Below are 25,890 nucleotides of genomic sequence, written 5' to 3' on the forward strand. Positions count from 1 at the left end.
ATGAGACGTAGAAAACCACATCTTGAATCGAGTCTAGTAGTTATGCTACTTTTTTTTCATGTCATTTGCCATGCGAGACGCAAATTTTATTTAACCAAAATTGTTTGGAATACTTATATTTTTAACAAAGTATTTCTGAAAGCCATTCGACTTTTGCTTCAAAAATATCTACACAAACATCTCCTTGTTTCAATTTCTTTTATTTTGCACCAAACAGGATTCTAATCACATATAGATGATAAATCGAGTTAAAAAAATTCTGATACCAAAAATGTGATTTTAGAGAAAAAAAATCATTAATAGAAACCTTCGTCTTCCAAAATTTGTTGAGCATGCCTCCCCCTACACCAACAGAAGCAGCTAAAAAGCATGCCCAATAAACCAGAATAGAACAAAAAAACGAATACAGATGGATCGAGCTTTACGTTTAGCTTTTCTGTACATCAAATTTCTATTTTCTGCATCAAGTCAAAACATCCTGTACCCATTTTCACCGGCAGACCGAGGCAAATCCGGGCAGATGCAGACTCCAAGTTGTCCGTCATGCCATGAGATGCTGCCTCCACGATGAATTTGGAAGCTGTTTCAAAAGTCATCTTGCTGAATGGTGATACTGACTCAGCTATGCCCCCGTGTCTGTTCATTGGCCGGTACCCACCAGAATGGGTCATGAAGTCGGCGATTAGGGATAGGTGGCGGATGTTAACTTTAACCCCATAGGCATTGAAGACGTTGAACACCTCTTTTATGATGGTTGCTCTGGCAGCTTCTACCCCAAAAGTATTCAGCATAGCATGGACATTGTTGGAATATACATACCTCACATCAAGCTCATCTTGCATTTTCCAAAATGCAGTGAAATCCACACCGGCTGTCTGCAACGCTGGGAGTTTCTTCTTCTCCTCTCCTGGAATATTTTCCCTCTTTTTGGGATCTCTTCCATAGTAGATTACTTGGTCTTTGTTGCAGTCAATCACTTGGCACAGATCAATCTTCCCCGAACTTCTGATGTAGACTTTATTTGCAGCCTTCTGAGCAATCTGCACAATTATTTCAAGAGTGTGATCAGTTGGTAAAAATATTTGGAAAGCTAAATCATCTGACATGCCTGGCCATTCCTACATACAACACTGGTTAATTCTAATGGAAGACGAGGTCGGGTTTTACTCCAATTACTAGAGTTTTATGGTGGTGAACTCAATGGGATCAGTACTAGTGAACCCCTGCTACTGTTAAGAAATTAAGATTCATTTCTTAGTCAGAGTTCACTTCAAACCACACCCTTATATATTGAAATCATGGAATGTGATTTTCTTTGAGCATTTATGGTCCCGAGTGCAAATCGTATAAGAAATTAACTAGGAAACATTGATAAAACCAATTAAAGATAGGAACCATAAACTTGAAATGATGTGAACTCCAGAAGAACAAGTACCTGAGCAAGTAAAATATGAGGTTCATTGGTAAATCTGAAGTGGACCTCAAAATATGTTCCCTTAGCTTTCACCAAGATTGCTCGATCAAAGTCCTTTTTAATTGCTCTGAACCGCTTCTTTCTTTTGGCTTCTGTTTTAGCCTTTTTGTTTTTTGATGATTTAGACTTAGAGGGCACCTTGGAATCTTCATCTTTAGGATCAGATATCCCTACTTCTTCATTATTACTAATTTCAACTTCGTCCTCCACAAGATCAATTTCTTCTGTAAGTCCAGCTGATGGTTCCCCTTCATCAGGTTCACCTTCAGAATCTCCATAATCCATCTCATCTGAAGCTTGCTGTTTTCTTTTCTGTGCATCCAAACCTAGATCTTCAGCCCCTCCATCATCCTCACCATCATCATCCTCGTCACCATTTCCGCCTGCCAACCCATCACCAGAAGCATCCTCATCTGTCTCTTTTGAGGCCATAGATCGTGAATCTGGCAAGAAATTTTTTATGCCGCTGATTTTGGAGAGCAAAAGGAGATGATTCTGTATTGCATCCTCCAATTCCCTCACAAACACAGCTTCCAGAGTTTCCTCACAGTCTTCCAAAGATATACCAGTGTGTGGAGGGTAGAGTGCAGGTTCATAGAGCTTCATCTTAAGCTTATAAATACTGCAGGTTTGGTGATCTTGAACTGTGAATGGCACAATGCTTACTTCCATGCTCTCAGTTATGTCTGCCACAGTAACCTTCTTTAATTTTGCAGCAAGACGCTCAGCATCATCCCTGCAAATTATGAATATATGAAATTGTGAACTCTGACTGTGTGAGATGACATAAAACATATGGAGTTGTAGTACTTTAAATCAAGAAAGATAAATACTAATCTGGATTTCAAGCATTTAAACGTTGAATTTCTAAAATGCATGCAAAGATCTTAAACATCAAAAATGTCTTATCTATACATACAAAGCAAATCATTTACACCACAGATAGAGAAAAACTGATGCCCCTAAGATCTTAAACATCAAAAATCAAGTTTTTTAGAGAGGGTTACAGCTCACCACCACAAGAGAATTTCAGGGGGAAAGGAAAAAAAAAAAAGGCAAGCAATGACTACATTGAGGATGCAGGATATCATAAAGGTCTCCAACTTCCAATACCTCATGCCACTGATACCAATAATAATCCAACTTTAAAACAATGTATGAACTCTACTTATCGCTACTAAATCAAATAAAGCTCCATTCAGTGTGATACATAGTGCATAGTCACATAGGTTTAACAGAACAGATTGTCACATAGCTAAAGACAACCTTGAATGTCTTGTTCATTAATTGGTGGTATAGCCATATAGGTACATACAGGGTCCAAATGGAGAATATGGGCTAGAAAAATACTTCAAATATCTAATCGGTGTTTTTTGTGTGGGTGTGAAGAGGAAACGATCAACCATATATTAATTCATTGTACAGTGACAAAAGGGTTATGGAACATCATTCTTGCGTTGTGTGGTGTATAGTGGGTCTTTCCAAATTCTGTAAAGGAGGTCCTTAGTAGTTGGAAAGGCTCTTTTGTGGGGAGGAAAAGAAAAGAAGTGTGGAAGGCCATCCCGTTATTCATTTTTTGGACTATATGGAAGGAGAGAAATAGGCTAGCTTTTAAAGGGGGGGTGTTGGCTTATCAGAAATTAAAAACGTCACTTGTTTACATTATTTGGGGTTGGGCTAAAGTGTACATTGAAATGGAGTCGAATTCCCTAATAGGTTTCTTGGAGTGGTTAGCCTCCAATTAGGGTTTGGTTCGTTTTGTTTTTTGTTTTGAGGGTTGGTAGCTTTGTATACTTCCTGTATGCCTTGAGGCTATTGGCCGCTCTTATATATCATTTGCTTATCAAAAAAAAAAATACTTCAAATATCCTTCTTAATCCATGGATCCAATAGATTGAGGCAAAGGTTTTACCCTTAAGAAAAGATTGGAAGACTATGGGATTTCTTCAGCTGCTTCCGGTTACATGACATTACAATCAAATGGCAGGTAGATCTTTCAGAGGCAGTCCAAGGTCAGCCAATCAGAAGCCATTCCTAGTTATTACTATAGAAGCTTCTCATGACCCAACCAAGACTACTTTTTCCCCTTCAGCCTTTTCACAGATATCTTATGCTTCTGCTGTATCCCCTCTTCTCTGTCTTTTTTTTTTTCCTATTATAAGAAATCAACAGTACATAAAAGGATTCCCACCTTATTTAGACACTGCTTCTCAAACATGTCCTTCACCTCCTCATTTATTGGGTCAGTTAATTCTAGTAAAAACTCCAAAGAAGCCTTTCACACCTGACTTAAGTAGCAAAAGGGTTAGCCTGGGGATGTAGGGGGTTCTAGTTTCGAGTCCCCGAAGGAAATTTGGGATAGGAAAAGAAAAGACTCCAAAGAGAGAGATGGGCACATAGCCGGCAGTAATGAGAAACCAAATACCAAAACCTTATATAGATATATATACACACATATATATCAACCTCATACTCAATAACAAGAACAATACGCTTACTTCATTGTGTTAGCAACAATCCTCATATCTCAAAGAGCCAATAGAACTGCAAAAAGCCTCTTATCCAAAAGAGCAGTAATTGGGTAGCTCTGTGATAAAGCTCAGACACCAACTAAGAGTGAATGTCCCTCAATTTGCACAAATTGGAGGAACAGTAAGAGCCTCCCATGATTAGTTTATACTATTATCAACAACATCAACCCAAAAATATCACCAATAGAATTGAACCCAACACACAAAATTTCCAGAGACCCATCCTCTATTGAGTGCTTAATGATGAATAGGCAGAAGAACCAGCCCAAACCTGTTCACCAATTTCTTATTTGTCCACAAAATTTCTTATGGCTTGGCTTTCTGTATCACAATGACACAGGTTCTCTCTGTGCTGACAGCTCTTTTTGCTAGATCTCAAGCCCATTAATATTCCATGAGATAATAACAAGAATAATAACCACCCCATTAAATCTTCTACAGTAGAGCTTTCTTAATTGATAAAATCACCTCTGTAATTGACAAAATCATCTGTATATATATTTACCTCAAAACTTTTTCCTTCTCTCTTTTCCTTTTTAAAAAATGAACCAAAAAGTCAGAAAGTATTATCAATTGCAGATTTATTTTAAAGATTGATAGTCTAGTAATATGAGCCACAAGCAACTGAGTGAAGGGGGCAGCTCAACCACAAAATATTGCAGGCAACTAAGTCATAGTATTTCTTTTCTTTTTTCTCTTTCCCATAAAGTTATTACTTAGAAATCTATGCTCAATATTCTAGTAAATTTTAAATAATTTCAGTGGTTAATGTGTCAACTTATGACTATAAGCCCTAGCTCTTACCCTCTCCCCATCATTACTCTGATTGCAGGCAGCTAAGTCAGTTTACTCATGATATACTTTCAAACAAAGACATCCTATCTATAAATGAAATTTGCAGATGGATGGAAACAATGCCAGTTAACCTGAAATGCTTGTTAGAGGGCATTATTTGTCAGACAACATTACTAAAACAAGGTGGAAATATTAATATACAAAAACTACAAGATACTCACTTTGACCTTCCCATTTGAAGAGGGCAAGTCATAATCGGAGTTTTAATATCATTTGCAGCAGTCATCAAGATCTCTTGTAGACGTGGGATTCCAAGTGTCACATTTACTTCTCCTCGGCCAGCAAGATGGAATGTGTTCAGTCTGGAAAAATAAAGAAAATTTTCAGATAGAAGAATGAAAATAACAGTACAACACACAGCATATGCTTGCACTGGGGGAAAAAGGTTGCAAAAATCAAACAGGATTCAGCATACAAATAAAAGAGCAACTGAAACCAAGTTAATTCTCACTGGTGGATGGCACATTGATTGGGAAATTGCTGGAAGGAGTCTTTGAAGACTTAGAGTTCATTTGACAGTGTTTTTACTCTAAGTGTTTTCTCTGGAAGTGTTTTTTGGAGAATTACCTATTAAGATTTCTCTAGAGAACACTACAAGTGATTTTTCAACAGAATAAGTGATTTTTCAGATTTTTAAAAGTGTTCTCTAAATTTTGTCAAACACTTGATTGTTTTTCAGAAACACTTTTTTGGCTAAAAGTGTTTCCTAGAATCAAATATCAAACAAACTCTTACAAGATGAAAGTATGGTTCCAACACACAAGCTTTAATTTGGGACACAAATAATAATTTAAATTCTTCTTGGGACCTCAAATAGTTTCTATATTTCTCCCAACAAAAGGTTGCAAAAATAATAAAAAAAGTTGCTGTACTTACCTTTTTCTGCTGTTTAACACATGCAATAAAAAATCCACAAATAAAAAAAAAAAGGTTAATAATAATAATAATAATAATAATAATAATATTTATAGAATTTTTATTTTTATTTTTAAAAAAAGAAAGGGTTGGAAAGGTTCATATGCTTCATTGCGCTTAGGTTGAAAATATAAGTTTCATAATTGCCCTTAGATTTTTGTTTCTATCTCTAAAAATAAAAATATTATGAAGCTCGAAACCAAAATCCATTTTGGCACAGATTAATGCAAATTAAAGAACCAGTTTTAAATCTGAATAAATGTAAAGAGTGGCATTTCTTGAGAGAAGCAAGCATATATAAATCTTACGTCATCTGTGTTGATGGTTCTCCAACTGACTGAGCAGCGAGCACACCAACTGGTTCTCCTGGCTGTGCAAGACTCGAGATGTATTTCTGCTTCACCAAGTTCACAAAGTCTTTTTGCTTCTTCATATTATCAAAATCTTGCCGCTCCTCCATAAAACCTTCAATGAATTTTTTTGTTTTCTTTCTAAGTTCCTTAGGCAACTTCTGAATATAACCATTGAATTTTCCATCTTGACCAAATTTTTCACAAACAACTTCTTCATTCTGAAAATTAACAGATAGAAAAAAGTCCATTATATGATTCCTATTTAGAATTCAGATTAAGCAAAGAACGGTATGAATTCTCACCACTGCCAACGCTTCAAATTCTGTGATAAAGCTGGTTTGATGGACGTCCACACCATCGTCTCCATAATTAAATTGAACGATGGAGCCATCTGAATCGCGGACAGTATAATCATAACAGACTTTAAGGCACTCAAGATTTTTTATTAGGCACCTTTGCAGGTATCCACTACGAGATGTTTTTACAGCTGTATCAACTAACCTATAAAGAAAACGTTAAAAGAGTCATGAAAGGCCGCCCCATAATACAATCACCAATATTACACTAATGATCCTTCAATTCAACATCAATGTTGAAAACATTCACTATGCTTAGCACATTGTGCATTAAGATAAAGATGTGAATCAATGGCCAGAGCATGAGTGTGAATAGCACTGTAGCTATTTCCATTTCTTACTGCTGGTGTGATGTTGATGCAGGTACTGTGGGAATTTCTTCTACATTCATATTTCAAAACAAATATCGTAGAGCTTTTGATTTTCATAAAAAAGAGTCTGTTTCATATTTATATGAGAAAACAGATTAATACATACTCAGCCTACTAGTATAAATTCATCAGAAAATCCATTTGCAGAAATAGCTTCCAAAAAGAGAAAACTGTCAAAAATAAGGAGGAACTGTAACAAAGTTGGGAAATTTGATTACCCTTCACGACCAGCCATGCAATGGAAGTAATATTCTTGAGGATGAAGACCAGTAAGAAAGCGATCACTGATAAAGCCTCCAGCTCGAGCTGCACAATCCCATGGAGGAAAACAGGGTAATGTCTTCCCAGAAACCATTCGAGGGACTCGTTTGCCTTCTAAATCTTGTTGACCCAGAAAAGAAGATATTTGCGAGAAATTAACCTGTTCAAAGAATGAAGCAATAAGTGAAGAATGCAGAAATTAAATATAATCTGCCTGGAAAAGTGATGACAATATATCTACATTTACCTAGGAAAGTAATGATAACATATTACCTAGAAGTTACAAATTTTATACTACTCAATTGACTAATGTAAACTGTCCATGCCTCTATTAGATGGCCAACCAGAATCTAGTGTCAGCCATGTTCGGACATGCCAGAGCTAATTGACAACTGAAGTATGATGTTGGACTTGCCGAGAAGGGATTGCAAAGGACAGATATCCCAGTTAGATGATTGTAAACAACAGACAGAAAATTGAAAAGACTAAAGGGCTTCATCATTGTGCTCAGTTGATACAGAAGAAGTCAAGAAGATTAAGATAATTGGAAGATCTAGAGATCTAACTTCAAAGATATTGACATGCAAGCAGATGAGCAAAGATACCCAAGGGGTCCAAGACAGTCAACCTCTATCTACACTGGAACACTTGAAAGAATGGACAAATGGCCAGAGACATATCCAAATGATTTACGCATCTTCAGAAATACAAAGTTCCAGGCCAACAGTCAAACTCTCCTTGGAGAGGATTTATTTTACCCATAAGAAATACCAGCATGAATGAGGTACATTAATTGCAAAACTAAAAATTTTCAATTTGTCATAGCTTTCTACCAGAATAGTCCCTCTCATTAAAAAAATCTCAAGGATAATACACATACTTAAACAGAATTTACACACAAACCCAAAATACAAAACTGAACACAGAACTCATTGGACCATGCTAAGATAGACTATTTTATCAAATAACTATTACCGGGACGCAAACAATATCCTAAAAACACAAGAGACTTACCGTGCTACCCTTAGCCCCAGTAGTGGTCATAAGAGAGAGGCAATTCTTTGGGAAGGGTTTTACTAATCCTTTCAGCAACAAGTCTTTGTTGACCTTGGAGGTTAATTCATTAAGCTCATTTTTCATCATCCTATCCAAACGTGTTATGGCAGCTTCTCCATTACTGAGTATAATTTTTTCAACTTCCACTTGCAGTTTCACTGGATCTGAAAAGCCAAAAGAAATATCAAAGATCAAATACCCATTAATAAATCATGTATAATAGAATGAGAAATTTTCATTAAAAAACTGAAATTTTCTGCAGAGAAGACGAATTGAAAAATATAAAGGCAATTCAAAAATTATATTTTCAAGACTTACTTTTTATAACCTTAAAATTCAACAAATAATCTTACATAGAATAGTTAAAGGTGTACATTGTTATACAGATGATGACACAATTGTATCAAGGGCTACCGATACTTTTTATAAGCAAAAGTTTTCTTTCCTCTTTTGTTGATGTTACATGGAACTGAACCTAGAACCTCCCTTATTCCCAACCCCAAATCTTGCTACTTGAACCATGCCTTAAGCGCCAGGGGCTACCAAAACCGTTAGTAGCTGCTTCACTCTGTGATGGCCCACATCCAATACCTTCTTCCTCTCTATTTCAGAAGTCAACGCAAGATAGCCTGAGCAAAAAATGAACTCCCTAAAACTACTGCAAACCTTTCAAAAGATTTAAGCCGGCTCCTTGCCACCATCAATACCAGAACCTTCTCTCAACCAACTGTCCAACCTGATCCAGCAGCACTGACAATATCATTCTCAACGCATCACCATCCTAGAAACCATCCAACTCCCATAAACCACAGTTCATAAATCCTCGTGAAACATGTTCTTTCCAAATTTTGAATGGTGAACTTGAATGATAATCTTTTTATTTGACCAAACCAATACAATTAACACAAACAACATTACTCAAATTTTCAAACAGCTTAACCCCAACTCAGTCTTATTTCCAACTTCACTGGCAAGGGTTTGTTGGAGTGAGGATAGGGAAGGTTCCAGGTTCAATTCCTAGTAACACCAAAAAACAAAACAGAAAAGGAAAAGAAAAAAAAAAAAAAAAAAAAGAACATTACCTTTTGAAAGATAAAATAAAATATAGACTGTTTCAACACTAGGACATTTGACTGCAACTATAACCAGCCAGGTTTTGCTAGTTTTCTTTAACAATATCCAAGAATTCACAGTAATATACCTATTTTTCCATGATTAGACCCAATGAACTTGCAATGCACTAATTCACCAATATTTTCACTTTTGTCAAGTTCAATCTTCCTTGCAATGTCATAATTTGGTGATATCAAAAGGTCATCTACTCCACACGTGAACCCATGCATCTGCCATATAGCCATCCAATAATTGCACAGTTTAGAGATGCTAGCTGATAAAAATAGTAAAATATGCCACTTAACAAAAAAAGGAAATATAAAAATAAACAGAGCTAACCTGCAAAAAAACAGTAAATAAGCGGCTCAACACAGAAAGCAAAATGCCTGCGGTGTTTGAGCCATAGAGCTCCTGCACCATATGAACCAAACCATATTTGTCGAACTGTGCCTTGTCGATCACACCACGCACCAACTCGTTTTTATGGATTAACAATTTATATTCACCATGTTTTTTTTCTATTCGTTTTTCTTTTCTTCTGTCAGAACCAGGATCTTTTCCTTTGCCGGATTTCTTTTCATCTATCTCACTTCCAAAATATTCACGTGGGATCTTCCCATCTTTCTCAGTTGTAAATGGCTTCCGACCCCTAGTTATATGATTTAGCACTGCAGTTATAACCTAAAAGGAGAAAAACAGAAAAATATTAAAACCTAGAACTGCCCAACAACACATCATATCCAAAAATCCTACAAAAGTTCAACCAAACAGAAACACAAGTTTATGTCAAAGATCCATGCACTTCAGAGTTGAGAAATAGTAAGGTTTTAGGACATTAAGAAAACAACAGTTTTATTTTCAGCAGAAAAACCCATTTGACACCATATGTGTAATAAAGACTCAAATTAACAAAGTAATTTCAAAACAAACCTGTTTTCCAGACCAAAGAGGCTCAGGTTTCCATATTGCAGGCAGAAGGGGCTGCATCTCATCTTCAGAATCTAAAACAGAAACTTTTTTGCCAGGTTTGCCAATGAAAGAACCAGACCCAGAAGACAGACCAGAACTGTAGAGAAGCTGATTATACTGCTCACGAGTTAAAAAGGTATCCTTCTTTGTAAGAAGTACAGCAGATACAATGTGATCCTGGCAAATTAAACAGAAATGATGAATTAGGTATACATATTCAAACAAAAAAATAAAAACCCAAAAAACAAATGGAGTAGATATTTAGAATTATATTTTTTAATTAATTGAAATAATGAACCTGAATCAGGCCTCTTATAGGATCACCACGGGATGGAACAATGTATTGATTATTTGCGTTTACAATATTGTATGCTTCTGCACGAGAAATTTCATCTTGTGGGAAATGGACATTCATCTCATCACCATCAAAATCAGCATTGTAGGTACTGGAATCAGAGCAATCATCAAGGTCAAGCATGGAAATATGCTCACTTTCAACCCTGAATTTAGTAAAATGAATATTGAAAAAGATATAATGTAAAATCAACCTGCAATTTGCATAGTGCATGCGAAGTGTTTTCTCTCCTTTCAATACACGAACTACATGTGCCATTATACTTGGCTTATGAAGTGTAGGCTGCAATGCAAAATAACTGAATCACACTAAAGCAACAACCAAGAAACAAATGCAGAGGGAACCCCTTTACAATGTCATATACAAATTTATGTAGCTCTTTTTGTATATTTTCTTCCCATATATATAGATAGTGTCCTTAACAAAAAAATAAAAAATAAAAATTGTCATATGCAAATTTACATCTATGTAAACATTAACTCTTCCCATTTTGTGTCCCAGCTAGATCTGAGATTGGAACCTACATCCCCACCTCAACCCTTGCCACTTGAGCTGCGCCTCAAGGATCACATCTACTTAATTTGCATTAACTCAATACAAAAACCTCCAAGTACATATAGTTGTATGTTTACATAGCCTATCAAACAATATACAACTTTCTTTTAGATAATTTTAGTTCTTGTGAATCTTATCAGAAAGAGGATCAAAGGTTAGACGCTCCACAAAGGAAATATATATATATATATATAAAGCAATGCTCTCAATCAACCCAACGCAACAGCAAGAGAATAAAATGAAATAAAAAAACAAGGACTGCAATCCAAGCGGTTAGAGCAACTAACTGACAAACTGCAAATGAACTGCAAATGAGGCAGGCTAACTCCTCTTGCCATCTAAAAATGAATCTGCCCACCTACCGGAATATACATACTAGGGTTTAAAGGGAAAAAAATGGTATCTCGTTTTGCATCCACCTTCTCAACAAAAATTTTGATGAGGTTCATGCTTAGCTGGCCTACCACATAAGACACATACACATATCTTAAAGATGATAAGAATCCCAATGAAAACCCTTAACCACAGTGAAATCAAGAGTAAGAAAAATGTAGCATCCACACAAAAAAGAAAATAAATAAATAATACTTTCCCCTAACTTTATGAGGATCCTACCACATGGCATCCTTTAAATATGCTCGTGTTCCTAGACTACCTACAGCATAAAGATAAAAGGCTTCTATAATGACTTCCCTAGGAGACCAAAAGCCCTTACAATTCCCAGGGGAGCCAAGCAAGTGGAAATGCAGAGATAATCAAATTGGAATATGCAGTACCTGTCGATTGACAAGCACAATATCTCCATCCTGTAAGTGGCGATATACAATTTTGCCTTCAAATTCATTATCAGAACTCCTCCCAGGTTGTGCAACAACGCCTCTTGAGGAAGGCAGTTTCCTCGAAATTGAAATTCGCATTTTTTTGTTTACCGCCAGTTTCACAGTAGACAATTTGTCAACATAGTGTGTAGCTCCGGGATGGATTTCAGGACCATTAATAATAGCATCCCTCAACTTCACAACATTCCAAGGAGTTACTTTCTGCAAGGATATTGCCAAAAATAGAGAAAATTTTATTAAGAAATGTAAAATTATATAAAATGCAAGAGAAATTCTCATCAAAAGCTGAAACTCAAGGCATATCAATATTAATAGAAAGCCTAATGAGCACACAAAAATATGAAATTTAAATGTAGAAAATGAAAACATCTATACAAAATTTGACCTATTGGTCCATGTAGTCCTCTGAAACTAAAAAGAATTTGTAAGAATCAGTTTCCACATGCCTGTTCCCTCCCCCCAACCCCCAAAGCACCAGCCTTTTTCCACAAGAGAGAATAAAGAAAGTAAAGGAATCTAAGCCATACAAACGATAGTGTGTATTCCACTTCTAAAACCTATTGAATTACAATATTAATTTTCTCTAAGTTGCAGTTTTGGGTGATCAAATTTGACATGAAGAGCAATCAAAGGAGTCAGTTCCTACATCCTTATTTCATCCTAAATATATTAAAGTTAGCACATTCTCTGTTTTGGAGAAAGACAAAGTTCTGGATAAAGACAAAGTTCATCAAACAAAAGCCTAAATGTGCTTTTAGCTAGGATGATCAGGGGCAAAAACGTAAGGAATTATTTTAATTTCAAACTGTAATATGGACAATTATATTGTCTACAAAGGAGAACACTCTCCTCATTTGTTGCTCTTCTATCTAATTAACACAAGTTATCACCACCAAAAGCTACAAAAGAAGAGAAAGAAAAGAAAAGGCTAGAAATGGAAATCCTTGAGCCACTGTTCTTGCAAAACAAATAAATAAATGGAAGTCCAATTAGTCCATGGTCTGTATTCTTTCACTTAATTCTAGGATTAATGACAAAGAAACAAGAAACAACAATGCGATCAAGCTAAAGAAGACCCAAAAATCAAACAACCAAGCTGCTTGAAAAGCAAGTGACCCATAGATACAAACTACCTGAACACCCTAAATCTAGGCCATCCATAATACGTAGGTGTATGACAAACAGAAAGACTTCTATTAAACGTCTCATTGAAAATCACAATAGTAACTGAAATTAGACAAATATTTAGTTCATGGACAACCAATCATAATATCATGCGCATGTGTTTCTTCCACAATGCACCCCAACTGACACTGCATAACACCAGATAGAGCTGATTTTGTAATCTAGAAAGAGTATATGAATATGTCATTTGGTATTTTTTTCATTAGGACTACAAGCCCTCAGGATGCCTTCCATTCTTTTGTTTACTTCTATAGTTCCCACCACCCTTATAATTGAGGGGCACTTTGCGTACTCTTCCTCCATAAAAGAGGCAAATAATATGTAACCATACATCAATATATTTTCATCCTTACCTCAGGATATGTCAATCTCAATGCAAAATATGGAGGAATCCCAATTTCATTAACAGCTAAATAAGGATCTGGGGATATGACAGACCGGCAAGCAAAATTAACCCTCTTTCCCATCATTTTCTGGCGGAACACACCCTCCTTTTTCTCCAGCAACTGACATATTCCAGAACCAGTATCTCTTTGACCTTGACCTAGCATCAAAGTACATTATCAGCTGCAGCATGCAGTGGTTAATTCAGAAGTGCCTACAGTTATATTGCAACAAGAAGATGCATTAACTCATCCAACACTGCCTAATATACATTAGAGAAGTAACAGAAACCGTGTGCAAAGTAGCACACACTCCTCACCAGTGCTATCAGACCAGTGAACCAGCAATCTATCCAGTCAACTGATCCAAATCAAGCTATGAAACCAATTTTATATATTATATGTGAAAGCCAAAGCTAAATGTTGCAGGAAAGAGATTCAAAACTCAACATTTCATACAATATCAAGAACATCATTCAACATGCTGCCTCAATGTTCAACATGTGTTAGCAGAATTAACCACAAGCCAAAACAATTGATCAGTAATGCATCCATCAAAACATGTTATACACATACACACATGCATCCAGACTTACCTGCAGCAGTTTTGCCGTCGAACAAGACATTAATAGATTGCTGAAGATCCATCCACCTACTAATAATCTTTGAACGTTCTGAGTTGTTAGCATGAGCATTTCCCAAAGCTATATTGGCCTGCAACACCTTACCTAATAAAACAGTTTGGGGATGCTCCATCACCTGAAAGAGACATAAAACTGCAACATTTAAATTATGCCATACACTAATGCATACTTAAAATACAACCTTAAGCCAGTAGAGACAGTTTAACAATAAGATAAAATGGTTAAATACATTAGAACCAACATATGGTGCAGAAACATGAAAATAAAATTGCAACATGATGTTCTATTATGTTCTTTAAAAATTCAAACAGCATGCAAGTCGAAGACAGAGTCATCAACAGAAAAGGCTAAAATTTCTGAAGGGGAAGTATTTGTAGTTAAAAATTGTAATCACTTTTTTAACCAAAATATATGACTATTCCTCAAATGACAAGTACATGTTTTCAGAACTCAAATATTCTGCTTCCCTTTTAAGTGCCTCTGATTTCCCCATAGCACAAAATTCAAAATTTAAGTACATTACCAACAACTCATGAACATTTTTCATTTGATCTTTTTAGATGATAACCACATGCAATAATAAAAAGAAAATCATCTTGGAAATTAAGGTTTACCTTCACGAAAATAGTAAATGTAGTAAATGTTCTAAACAATCTATCTTCACCCATACATGGATTTTCATATCCAAAATAAGCAATAAAGATTAGAATAATAAACATTACACAAACAAACCCAAGAAAAAAATATCAACCTGAAAGAACCTTCTATCACCAATGATGTAGTGTGACACATACAAAACAAGCTCCTACACATTTTTCAAATAATTACACACATGCAGAGGGCATTGCTTCTTAAATAAGCTACTTACAGAAATTTGTCCTTTGGAAGGCGGGCGGAATTTGATTGGGGGTACAAGAATGGTCTCCAGAAAAAACATAGAGTAACCTGCTTTATTTCCTGATGCACCGAGACGTTCCTGTAGAATATCACTGATAAACGAGCAGAGTTCAGCTTCATTTTCCCACAAACGTTCCATAATATCTCTAACCTGTGATAGTATGAGTTCACAATGCACTCATTAGAATATTTCTCAATATAATCAAACCAAATACTTTTGTAACCACATAATTGACAACTACTACAGACATTAGCCAAGGCAACTGATGATGATGCTCCAATGCTTGCAAGAAGCATACCTCGGATGGTAACAGAGGACCTGAAAAGAAACTCTTTTGCTTAATGAATTCAATAGGCGCTTGTGCCCCTTTCCTTTCAAGCCTTTTGGTCACAGTATCTTGAATTCCATCAGTGGGTGCTATAGATGAATGTGTTTCATCTGTGTCAACACCATCTCCCCAAGGAAACATATCATTAACATTCTCTACCTCAGATGAAGATTTCTCCTCTGCAACCCTACTTAATGGCCTTTCCAGCTTGCTGCCCCTAATAACATTAGCTCTAGTCTGTGCATCCGACAAGCCAGCCTACAGACATTATCAGATAGGAAAAATGTTAGAAAACCCTCAGGAAGTTTTACACAATGAACTACAAAAGGGACAATGCATTTTAGGTCATAAGTTTGACATGACATAAAGCTACAGTCCAAGACAGTCCATGTAGGTCAGAAAAGAAAGCATGAGCCAGCATGCATGTCTGATTTACGAAAAAGACTAGAGGTTAACAACTGAATCAAAATAAAAGTACATATTCACAATGAGAAGCAAAACCTCATAGATACTATTAACAAACATTGGATATATTAACTCACTCTTAAGCCCTGTCTGGATTGGCTTTTTGGAAGCCAAAGGCTCTATTTTAAGTCCAACCAAAAACTTCTAGCTATGTTTGGGCAATTTTAATAGAAGTGCTTGCCAAGATGATCCCTTTGAAACCATAGTTTCAGCTTCAACATTTTCCAAAATTCAAAAGCAAAAAGGTGGCTCATGAGGCATTGATAACAAAATGGTAACTTTCAGAGCAAACACTTTGTAACATGTAAACAGGGCAGAAATATAGAAAGAAAGGATGGTGGCTACATTCACCACGACTTTCACCACACCTCTACAACATACTTACAAAGCAGGTGATGATCGGAGATGATAAAAGATGGTCAACAGGCATTAAATGCAAAAAAAAAAAAAAAGACTTAGCACTCGATTACTACCTACAACCTAACAAGATGATAAAAAGATGGTAAAAGTGATGGGGCAATTAGCATTTTCCCATAAATAAAACAACAAAGAGCTATATATACAAATCAGGCGGAGTAGGACATGGCAGTGGCATGGATAGGGCAATGGATAAATACAAGTGCAAATTGTTAATAAAAAATAAAGGCCTTAAGGAACATCCATATCACCTTTTACATTCTGCAAATTTATTTGAATACAACTTTACTAAACTGTTATCAGGAAAAAAAAAAAAAAAAAGGATAAACTCTTTTACCATTTAGTTTTCTGATCTTTCCCACTGTCAAAGAAATCACTATAATCATCACAATTCTGAATTTTTGGAGTTTCACCTTTTCATTCTACAAGAGAATGAAATACGAAAAAAGCATGACTAAAAAAAAAAATCCAGCCCCCCCAACAACCACCAAAAAAAAAAAAAAAAAAAGATAAAAAATTACTTAGCTAAATAGAAGTCATTCATCATGATCCTAATGATAAGCACAAGACCCAACTAAAATAAATTATTAAAAAATTGCATAAATCACTCATTTCCCTAAACACTTCCTAAGTAAATAAAGATGGAATTTGTTTTAAAAAGGAAGTTTGGCCATAGGTATTACAGGCATCATGTCAACCAATGTCAACATGCCATAATTGATAATAAGTGTCATGCATGGCATTGTGCGATAATGTTAAGTTGTCATGATCAAATTAGGAACCATAAAACTTTAGTTTTCACAGCTTCCAACTAGTAATCCAATTTTCAAGCAATGGAATGAGAAAACATACCATGTGAAACCATCCAAAAGTAGGCTTGGTGACTTGAGGACTCTTGGCTTTGCAATTTTTACAATCTCTATGTTTCAGCTTCAGAAAATTATCCATAACAGACATTGCTTCGATGCACTGAAGAGAGGTCCATTCTTGCTGCTTCAAATGCACAGAGCAATTATCTCGTGCACTTGAATTAACTGTAGAAGAACATGATACATGACTCCCATCACTGTCTTCAGGATATGAAGATTCACTTGGTGAGATTGAATCCAAATTTTTGGCCCCAACAACATCACCCTTGCTTATGAGTTCCAATTGAGAAACATATTTTTGGACCTTAAATTGGAAAAATAAAAAATAAAAAAAATATATATATATATATATATATATATATATATATATATATATATATATCAGTTTTTCATTTAAATGCCATTGAAGGAAAGAAAAAAGAAGCAAAATAGAGAATCCTATAAGAAAAAATAATATGAAAGAGCTCAACAGAGCAGTTAAGGAGACATTACCAGGCTGCTGCTTGTCTTGAAGTGATGGCAGAAGAAACAAGTTTTTTGTAGAAGATTGTGAAGCAGATTAAATAATAAGGGATTGTAGACTGATGAAACAAGGTCAATATGACCACAATGACCTGGGCAATAAAATGAACGCTGGCCGCATGATTGACAACTGCATGGAGATGAAGGTCTAACTACGTTAATATCATGTCAAATCATAAGCACAAGATCTTCCATTAAAAAGAAACCAACAATCTTGATTCCATTAACCTTTTATGTAAGAAAAAAAATATTATAGCAGTTAAAGCAAGAATGCCAGGATTAAAGAAGAATACTTCCCTAAGAACGGTACAGGCATAGAAAAATAAAACTGAAAAAGAAAATGGTCAACCAACAAGAAGGCACACAAAAGGGGTAATCCAGCCCCAAAAAATGCAATCCAGAGAGGAAGTTCATCTTTTAACAAGGAAAATCCATTTCAGAGTTAGCCATTCTAATCATCCAAACAAATTTCATGCTTGCCAGGAAAAAAATCAATAAATCTAGATAAAGGCATATATCTTCAGAGAAGGCTAGAAGAACCTTCATTCAGTTTATCACATTGAGGATAAGATCTAAAGCTTTTCCAACAGATTTAAACTACCTCCTAAAGTAACCTCCATTATAATGGTCACTTCCTTACGAGGTAGCTTAAATCTGTTGGAAAAAAGCTTTTTGAAATATGTTACCCTCACTATAATCTCAGTCTTTTGGCTTGAAAGTGAAAGAACCTTTAAGAGAGTTATCAGCCGACCAAGAGAACACTAAGGTACCTCTTAGCATCATTACAACCCATCTGGGTGTCTTCATGTATGCTTTTTCACATTGATACCAGATGTGTGTAGAAAATGGAACCTGCCTCCTTTGGGTTTCATCAACCAACATTGATGCATGCTATTTAAGCAACTAAGTTTAGTGGACACCAGAGGTATTTCCAGAGATCTCAGAGTGGAAAAGTTATGAGCATTTTGGAAAGTACTAGAAGAACATCTTCCCCTTGAAAGCTAAAATATTAGTGCTTTTCAAGGGGATACAGGAAGCTTCAGCAATTGGCTTACTATCCTTCCATGAAAGCAAATTTCTTATTTCTCTATAGTGGAAGACCTAGAATTTGGCCCCCTTGGGATTTGGCCACTGGATGAAAGAAAAAACTTATTTTCTTCCTTCAAATGGCTCAAATTCTGTTGGTTGTACAGGTCTAGCAATGGTGAAGCAAATCCCCTAACTACTGGATCCATTCAAAGAATAATTTCACCTTAGGTTTAGGCTGAGACTAATCATGACCAGTAGAATTTCTGTGATCTTCCAATTCATCATTTCCTCTTTACTTTGCAATTCCTCTCTTTTTTTAACAATTAGCAAAATCCTTCCATTTCCTCTAGAAAAAATTATTATTATTACCATCATTTTAATCCTTTGTCGAGTTCAATACGAACAATGAATTGGGTGCTCATCAGTGTGTTAAATTAAAAACAAGAAAATTTTCAAAAATCATCAGATTTAAAAAAATTAAGAGTACTATATCTAAACCAGCCCCTCATAAAGGATGCATTCTTTTTTGTACTCATACTATAAAAACCATGCATCGGGGCAATTAATGCATTCATCCTATTTGTACAAGCATAAAAGCTTATAGCTTGCCAAAAAAAGGTTTCTTGTACATCTAAATACACAATGAAAAGCAAAGGTCATATTATTTTCCAAACAATGAATTGAATTCACTGCATTAACATTTAATCTAAAACAAGCACTCAAAAACCCTGCCAATAAGTAAGATTCACATAATTGAGTCCCTTCCAAATCATTGCAAGAAGAGGAAATAAACCCTCACGTCACATGAAACTTCTAAAAAGAAAAACACATGCATAAAGTCAATTCAGATGAGGATTGATGCCGGTTGCAAATGGCATCAATTACAGTTTAATCCAAATTGTAACCAGTGAAAGATAACAACTGCAAAATAATAGTATAACAATGATGATCCTGGAGTGCAAAAGAAAAGAAGAAAAGAAGAAAAGAAAAAAGATTATGGAGATCATGTGATCAAAAAATCCCACCAAGCAGGGTTATATTCTTGCACATTAATAATAAGCTTGAATGTTGATAAGCTCAAAGGGGGTGAAAAACATCAAAGGAGTTAGAGCTGAGACTTACGGTGTGTTTTCATCTATCGACCCCAATGCTGGATCATACAGTCCACCGGGCACTGGTCTCTGCACACTGTCGAGCATGAGGGGACTTGTAATCTTCTTAAAACTATACTTCCTAACCTCTTCATCAGTGAAGAAACTGAATTTAACAGCTTCAACAAATTCCGTGGTGCCCTGCAATAAACCTCCATTTAGAACTATGCTATAATTTATAAATCGAATCTAAATAAGGGGAATATATGTATGTTCAAGATATTTGAATCATAGGTAGCCAATTATATAACCAAAAAAAAAAAAAAAACCCTCCATTCCACTCATCTCGTGAACTATCTGGCTAAATTCAGGTCGCTTATCTTTCCCTCCCCCTTCTATTTTGTTAAAAACGACAATAACAGGAATAAGAGTGACTAAAACAAATTCTTTTATTTTCCGGGAAACCTAACGAATGATACATAAACACAAGTTGGACACTACAGAAAAATAAGATATTTATATAAATTTGGCTGGAAGATGACGCAGCGCTGCCCAAGGTAGAAAGAGGAAAAGAAAATTCCATGACGACATAATAATCTGGTTAAACTAAAAACAATAAATTCCCAAGGCCCTTGTGTTTTTTAAACAACTAAACCCAAAGGCAAATTCAAGGGATAGAAAGAACAACACCACACTCAGTCGACTAAAATATCGCACACAAAACTGCAACATTCAAAAAAGGAAAATCATTCATAAAATCAGTATAATCAACATAGTGCTTTTGGGAGAATAAACCACCTCGATAACGTGCGCCATACTGATGTTGCTGTTACTGGAGCTGTCACTAGGGCGCAGGCAAAACCTGGAAAGGGTAATCAATCGCAACTGAGCATCATAATAGAGTTCTCTCTTGTAGAGGAGATGAGGGTTTATTGCCCTGCGGCGGAAAGAATGTAATAGAAAGAGAAGAAGCCAAAGCTTTTGTCATTTGTTCAAAATATTGAAAACAAAATACCAATAAATTAATAGTTACATATATTCACCTTCTTCGGGTCGGGCCATGTAGCTTTAAGCCCTGGAATTAAGTAATTTAAAAATTAAAATCACTACATTTTTATTAATTTTTCTTCAAATAAAATATTCTTCCCATACCTTTTAATTGATTTGATTTTATTGAAGGATTACTAGTTAAATCAAAAACCTCCAACTATGTTTGGTTTCGGAAAGTGCTAAGGAAATAAAAAAAACATTAAAAAAATTGTTTCCTTATATTTAGTTTAATAGTGAAAAATATAAAAGAAAATAAAAAATAATTAAAATTTGAAAAAAAAAATTATATATTTTAAATTTATTTAATTTTTATATAATAATAAAAAATAAATAAAATTAGTTTTAAAAAAAATATATATATATATAATTTAATGAGTTTAAACCTATATTTTATTTTATTTCATTTTTCTTTCATCCTATTTTTCATATTTCTTTTATTTCCCTTATATTTTCCCGAAAATTTCCCAATAATCAAACAAAACTTGATATTAGATATAGAAATTTATTTTTGAGATATATATTTAAAATGTTCTTAAAATGTAAAAGTATATGACTAAGATATACTTATGTTTAGAATTAGAGAATTAGTGGAAATTATTTGGTTTTATTTTTATTTGTTTAAAATACAAAATATTTGTCTTTTTTTAATATCAAAATGTTTTTAGATTTCGGTGAAAAAAAAAGATAGAAAGTATTTTTAAATCGAAGTTTGATTAATCTTTATTTTGATAATAACAAAATAAAAATTAAAGTTAATGATTTATCATCATTATGTTTATGTGATGAAATAATAAAAAATATGTCAAATTAAAATAAAATAAGAAAACATAAAAGAGAAGGATAATTAAGACCTATTATTAATAATATTTTTGTGAGGTTGTTAGAGAATTAAGATCACAAATTTCTTTTTTGTTTGCACGCTTAAAATCATCTAGTGTTAAATTATTTTCAATTATTTTATAAATTGGATAAAAAAAAAAAAAAAAAAAAGGGAATTTAGTAAAAACCTATATTTTAATATGGTTAAAATATATTTAAAAGTTTACCAAATGTTGCAAAGCTATTTAGCCTTGATATGATCTTAAATTGTATTTTCAATGCAACCCAATGACATACAAGGAGCCATGTAAGCTAGTTTTGGAATTGGACCGTTTGGTTTAGATGCATCGAATAGCCAAATTCGTTTCCAATCAGTAATAGCTAATCATAATACAAATTTGAAAAGTTTTATGGATGATTTGATCTAGGACGAAGGTAGATTCCTCTTTTATAAAAAAATAATAATAATAATAAATAAATAAACTAAATGTAATTAATCAACAACCTCTGTTTTTTTTTTTTTTTTAAATTATCAATGATTCATTAACTACATATACACATTGATAATCTAAAAAAACTTTTCAACTCTCTATTTTCTTTTTCCTACCACAAAGCCTTTGAACTTTTAGAAAATAAAAATCATCCAACAAATTGCTCCAAATTACCCAGAATTTTGAATTATCAATCTGGAATTTCCGATATATCTGAAAAGAAATCTAGAAAGTCATTCGCATCCATAATCAACTCGTTAAAATCTGGAATAGGTCTCGGGACCTCGTAATCGAAAGAAACCAATGGCAGGCTTGGCGGCCAAGAATTGGTGAAAGACGGACAACTACTCGAGTCATTGCCTCCTCCGCCGATTCCTCCAATTTCTGTTGTGTTTTCCTCGTTCGATTCAAACATCATCTCAGGAATCTGTAAGGGAGTACGAATGAATTGTTTATGAAGCTTCACCATTATAGTTTTGGTCCTCGGTTTCTTCGTTATTTTTTGTGGGAAAACGCCTGCAAGAGGTCGTGGACGTTTGCTGTTGTGCCTGGGTATCGTTGATCTTCTTTTTCTTGGCATGGCTTCAGTTCTTGGTCGAAGAGAAAGTAAGGCCTTCCTTATTTATTTATAGGAAGTAGAGAAAGGTACCAATTTGTAAAGTAGTCTGAAATCTGAATTGGTTTCCAGTCATTATTTTTATCCAAATAGGAAATATAAAAAACCTATATTTCTAATTGCGGCCGGATTATATTTGCTTCTTTATATTTATTTATTTATTATTATTATTATTATTATTATTTTAAATTGATAAATTTGCTACCTTAGATTCTTAGAATAAACCCTAGATTTTCATTAATAACAAAAATACCACCATCAAATGGAACGTCCGCTTTATATTCATTAATTTATGAAAATTTTTATTATATAAAATTACTCCACCTTTAAAATATGAACAATTGCTATTTTTAAATGGGAACAACTTTTTCAACATATATAAATATATTATTTTTGAAAATAAAAATAAAAAAATTCTTAATTGAGAATATAAAAGGCCATAGATAACTTTTTGTTTTTGGACTTGGCTAAATCCGTAAGACTCGATTCATTAAACATAAACTAACTTTTCCCACAAGTCAAAACAGAGCTATTCCAATAAGTAACATTTACTGACTTCTATATTAAACTTTCATTAAGCCATATAAGCAAAAGTAGCCAACCAAGCTTAGAAACTATTATAAAGCTAAAAAAAGAAGAAAAAAAAATGATGGCTTTTCAAGAGCCAATCCAAACCAAACAAGGTGTAAACGACTGAAAAGATACTATAAATATAATTGAGAATAAATACCTTAGAAAAATAGAAAAAGAAAAAAATCCAATGGAAGATGGTTCAGCCACTTCAAGTAAAAGTCTAAGAACTAGGCTACTCAGATTGGTAATTAATGAATTGATATTTTAGTGAGGTTGTCAGAGAACTAAGATCACAAATTTCATTTTTGCTTGCACACTCAAAATCATCTAGTGTTAAATTATTTTCAATTATTTTATAAATTGGATTAAAAAAATGAATTTAGTAAAAACCTAGGTTATAATATAGTTAAAACATCTTTAAACATTTATCAAATGTTGCAAAGCTATTAGTCATGGTTTTTTAGCCTCCATATGATCTTAAATTGTATTTTTAATGCAACCCAATGACATACAATGAGTCATTTAAGCTTGTTAAGGTCGATCAACCAAATGTAATAAAAACAAAACCTCAAAACTAACAAATCTCTGTTTCAATTGGTCAAGGCTAAACCTCAACTTATTGGGTAAGGATAACCCATGACAACTAGTTTAGACTTTCAACTATTTTTTAAAAAACTCTAAACTTCTTGTATTCATAATGGAATATTATTAATATTGTGAAATGATATAAAGCCTCGTGTATCACCAAAAGGAAAAATTAAAACCATGAAGTATCACTTGTGATTAGCTAAGTGTGGGATCACTTGAGAAGTTCAAAAACTCGATATTTATTGTAAAAATTTATAAGTACTATTAAAGTCAACTAATCCAAGTTGGTTTATAGTGAAACATTGAACTTAAGATTGAAATTAAAGGAGAACAAATGTAAGTTGAGATTAGATTGAACCATTATAAATATCGAGTTTGTATTTCTCATTTTATTGCCGTCTTTATTTATCTATATTTGTTTTTATATTGATTTTTATTAAACTTATATTATCACTTGCATTTTATAATTGTTAAATTTACAAAAAGTGATCATCATCTTATTCATGGTTGTCGGGTTTGTATAGTTAGAATCATGACAAATATATAGTTTAAATCATTAAAATTTGTTCAAACGTTTTTATTAATTAAACGTTCAAATTACATATTTCAAATATATTTTAGTATAAAAAAACTTAGTTTTTTCACATATAATAATGCCATAAGAGAATATCATAATAGCAAAATAATTTATAAGAGCATGCATTCATGGTGATGGTATTTTAAATAAATTTTTATTTGAATTATTCACACTTTAAAAATTAATTACCATTTTATTTTAAAATTAGTATTTTAACAAGGTAATAAACAAAATGATAGAAAATTATTTTTTTAGTATTTTTCACCCTCTTACTTTAAATATTTTTTTTCCCTACATTTTTCATGATATCCAAAAAACAAAGAATTATTTTTAACGTGTTAAAAAACAAAATATAATATAAATTATTAAGACGAGTCACATATGTATGCACATTTTTTTATGCAATTTGGTGGAGAACTTCAGAAATTCCCAGTCCCTCTACTACATAGAATTCCCTACAAGTCCGTAGGAATTACACCCGATAATGCCTAGAACCTTCTGACTCGCTTATGAATATATATATATAAACGAAGTTAAATGTAATTAATCAAGAACCTTGGTTTTTTTTTTTTTTTTAAATTATCAATGATTCATTAACTACATATACACATTGATAATCTAAAAACCTTTTACCTCTCTATTTTCTTTTGAACTTTTAGAAAATAAAAATCATCAAACAAATTGCTCCAAATTACCCAGAATTTTGAATTTACAAGGACACAAAAAAACCTTCAAAATTTTCCGGTTAGTTAATTATATATAACAGAATTGATGATAAAAAAAAAAAAAAAAATCAATCTGGAATTTCTGGTATATCTGCAAAGAAATTTAGAAAGTCATTCGCATCCATAAGCAGCTCATTAAAATCTGGAATAGGTCCCGGGACCTCGTAATCGAAAGAAACCAATGGCAGGCTTGGCAGCCAAGAATCGATGAAAGACGAACAACTACTTGAATCATTGCCTCCTCCGCTGCTTCCTCCAATTTCTGTTGTGTTTTCCTCATTCGATTCAAACATCATCTCAGGAATCTGTAAGGGAGTACGACTGAATGGTTTATGAAGCTTCACCATTATAGTTTTGGTCCTCGGTTTCTTCGTTATTTTTTGTGGGAAAACGCCTGCAAGGGGTCGTGGGCGTTTGCTGTTGTGCTTGGGCATCGTTGATCTTCTTTTTCTCGGCATGGCATGATTTATTCAGTTCTTGGTTGAAGAGAAAGTAAGGCATTCCAGTTGCATCTATTTATTTATTTATAGGAAGTAGAGAAGGGTACCAATTTGTAAAGTAGTCTGAAATCTGAATTGGTTTCCAGTCATTATTATTATCCAAATAGGAAATAAAAA

At 33.9% G+C, this 25,890-nt stretch overlaps 1 protein-coding gene across 1 annotated transcript; it reads right to left on the reverse strand.

Moving 5' to 3' along the window:
* Positions 1-277: 277 nt before the first annotated feature.
* Positions 278-20,841, reverse strand: LOC100250406 (DNA-directed RNA polymerase I subunit 1). The gene is made up of 21 exons (XM_010655500.3): positions 20,633-20,841; positions 19,866-20,035; positions 17,685-17,844; positions 17,176-17,496; positions 15,412-15,699; positions 15,084-15,263; positions 14,168-14,330; positions 13,542-13,732; positions 11,941-12,204; positions 10,803-10,891; positions 10,553-10,700; positions 10,216-10,431; positions 9,625-9,966; positions 9,374-9,515; positions 8,131-8,336; positions 7,074-7,276; positions 6,431-6,629; positions 6,084-6,346; positions 5,022-5,162; positions 1,436-2,210; positions 278-1,040 (listed from the first exon to the last, which is right to left on the reverse strand). The coding sequence occupies exons 1-21, from the start codon at positions 20,648-20,650 to the stop codon at positions 444-446; spliced, it is 5,076 nt and encodes a 1,691-aa protein (XP_010653802.1). The 5' UTR covers positions 20,651-20,841; the 3' UTR covers positions 278-443.
* Between the last annotated feature and the right edge of the window lie 5,049 nt (positions 20,842-25,890).

Source organism: Vitis vinifera, chromosome 8 (assembly GCF_030704535.1).
Source record: "Vitis vinifera cultivar Pinot Noir 40024 chromosome 8, ASM3070453v1".
In the NCBI taxonomy this organism is placed as follows: Eukaryota; Viridiplantae; Streptophyta; class Magnoliopsida; order Vitales; family Vitaceae; genus Vitis; species Vitis vinifera.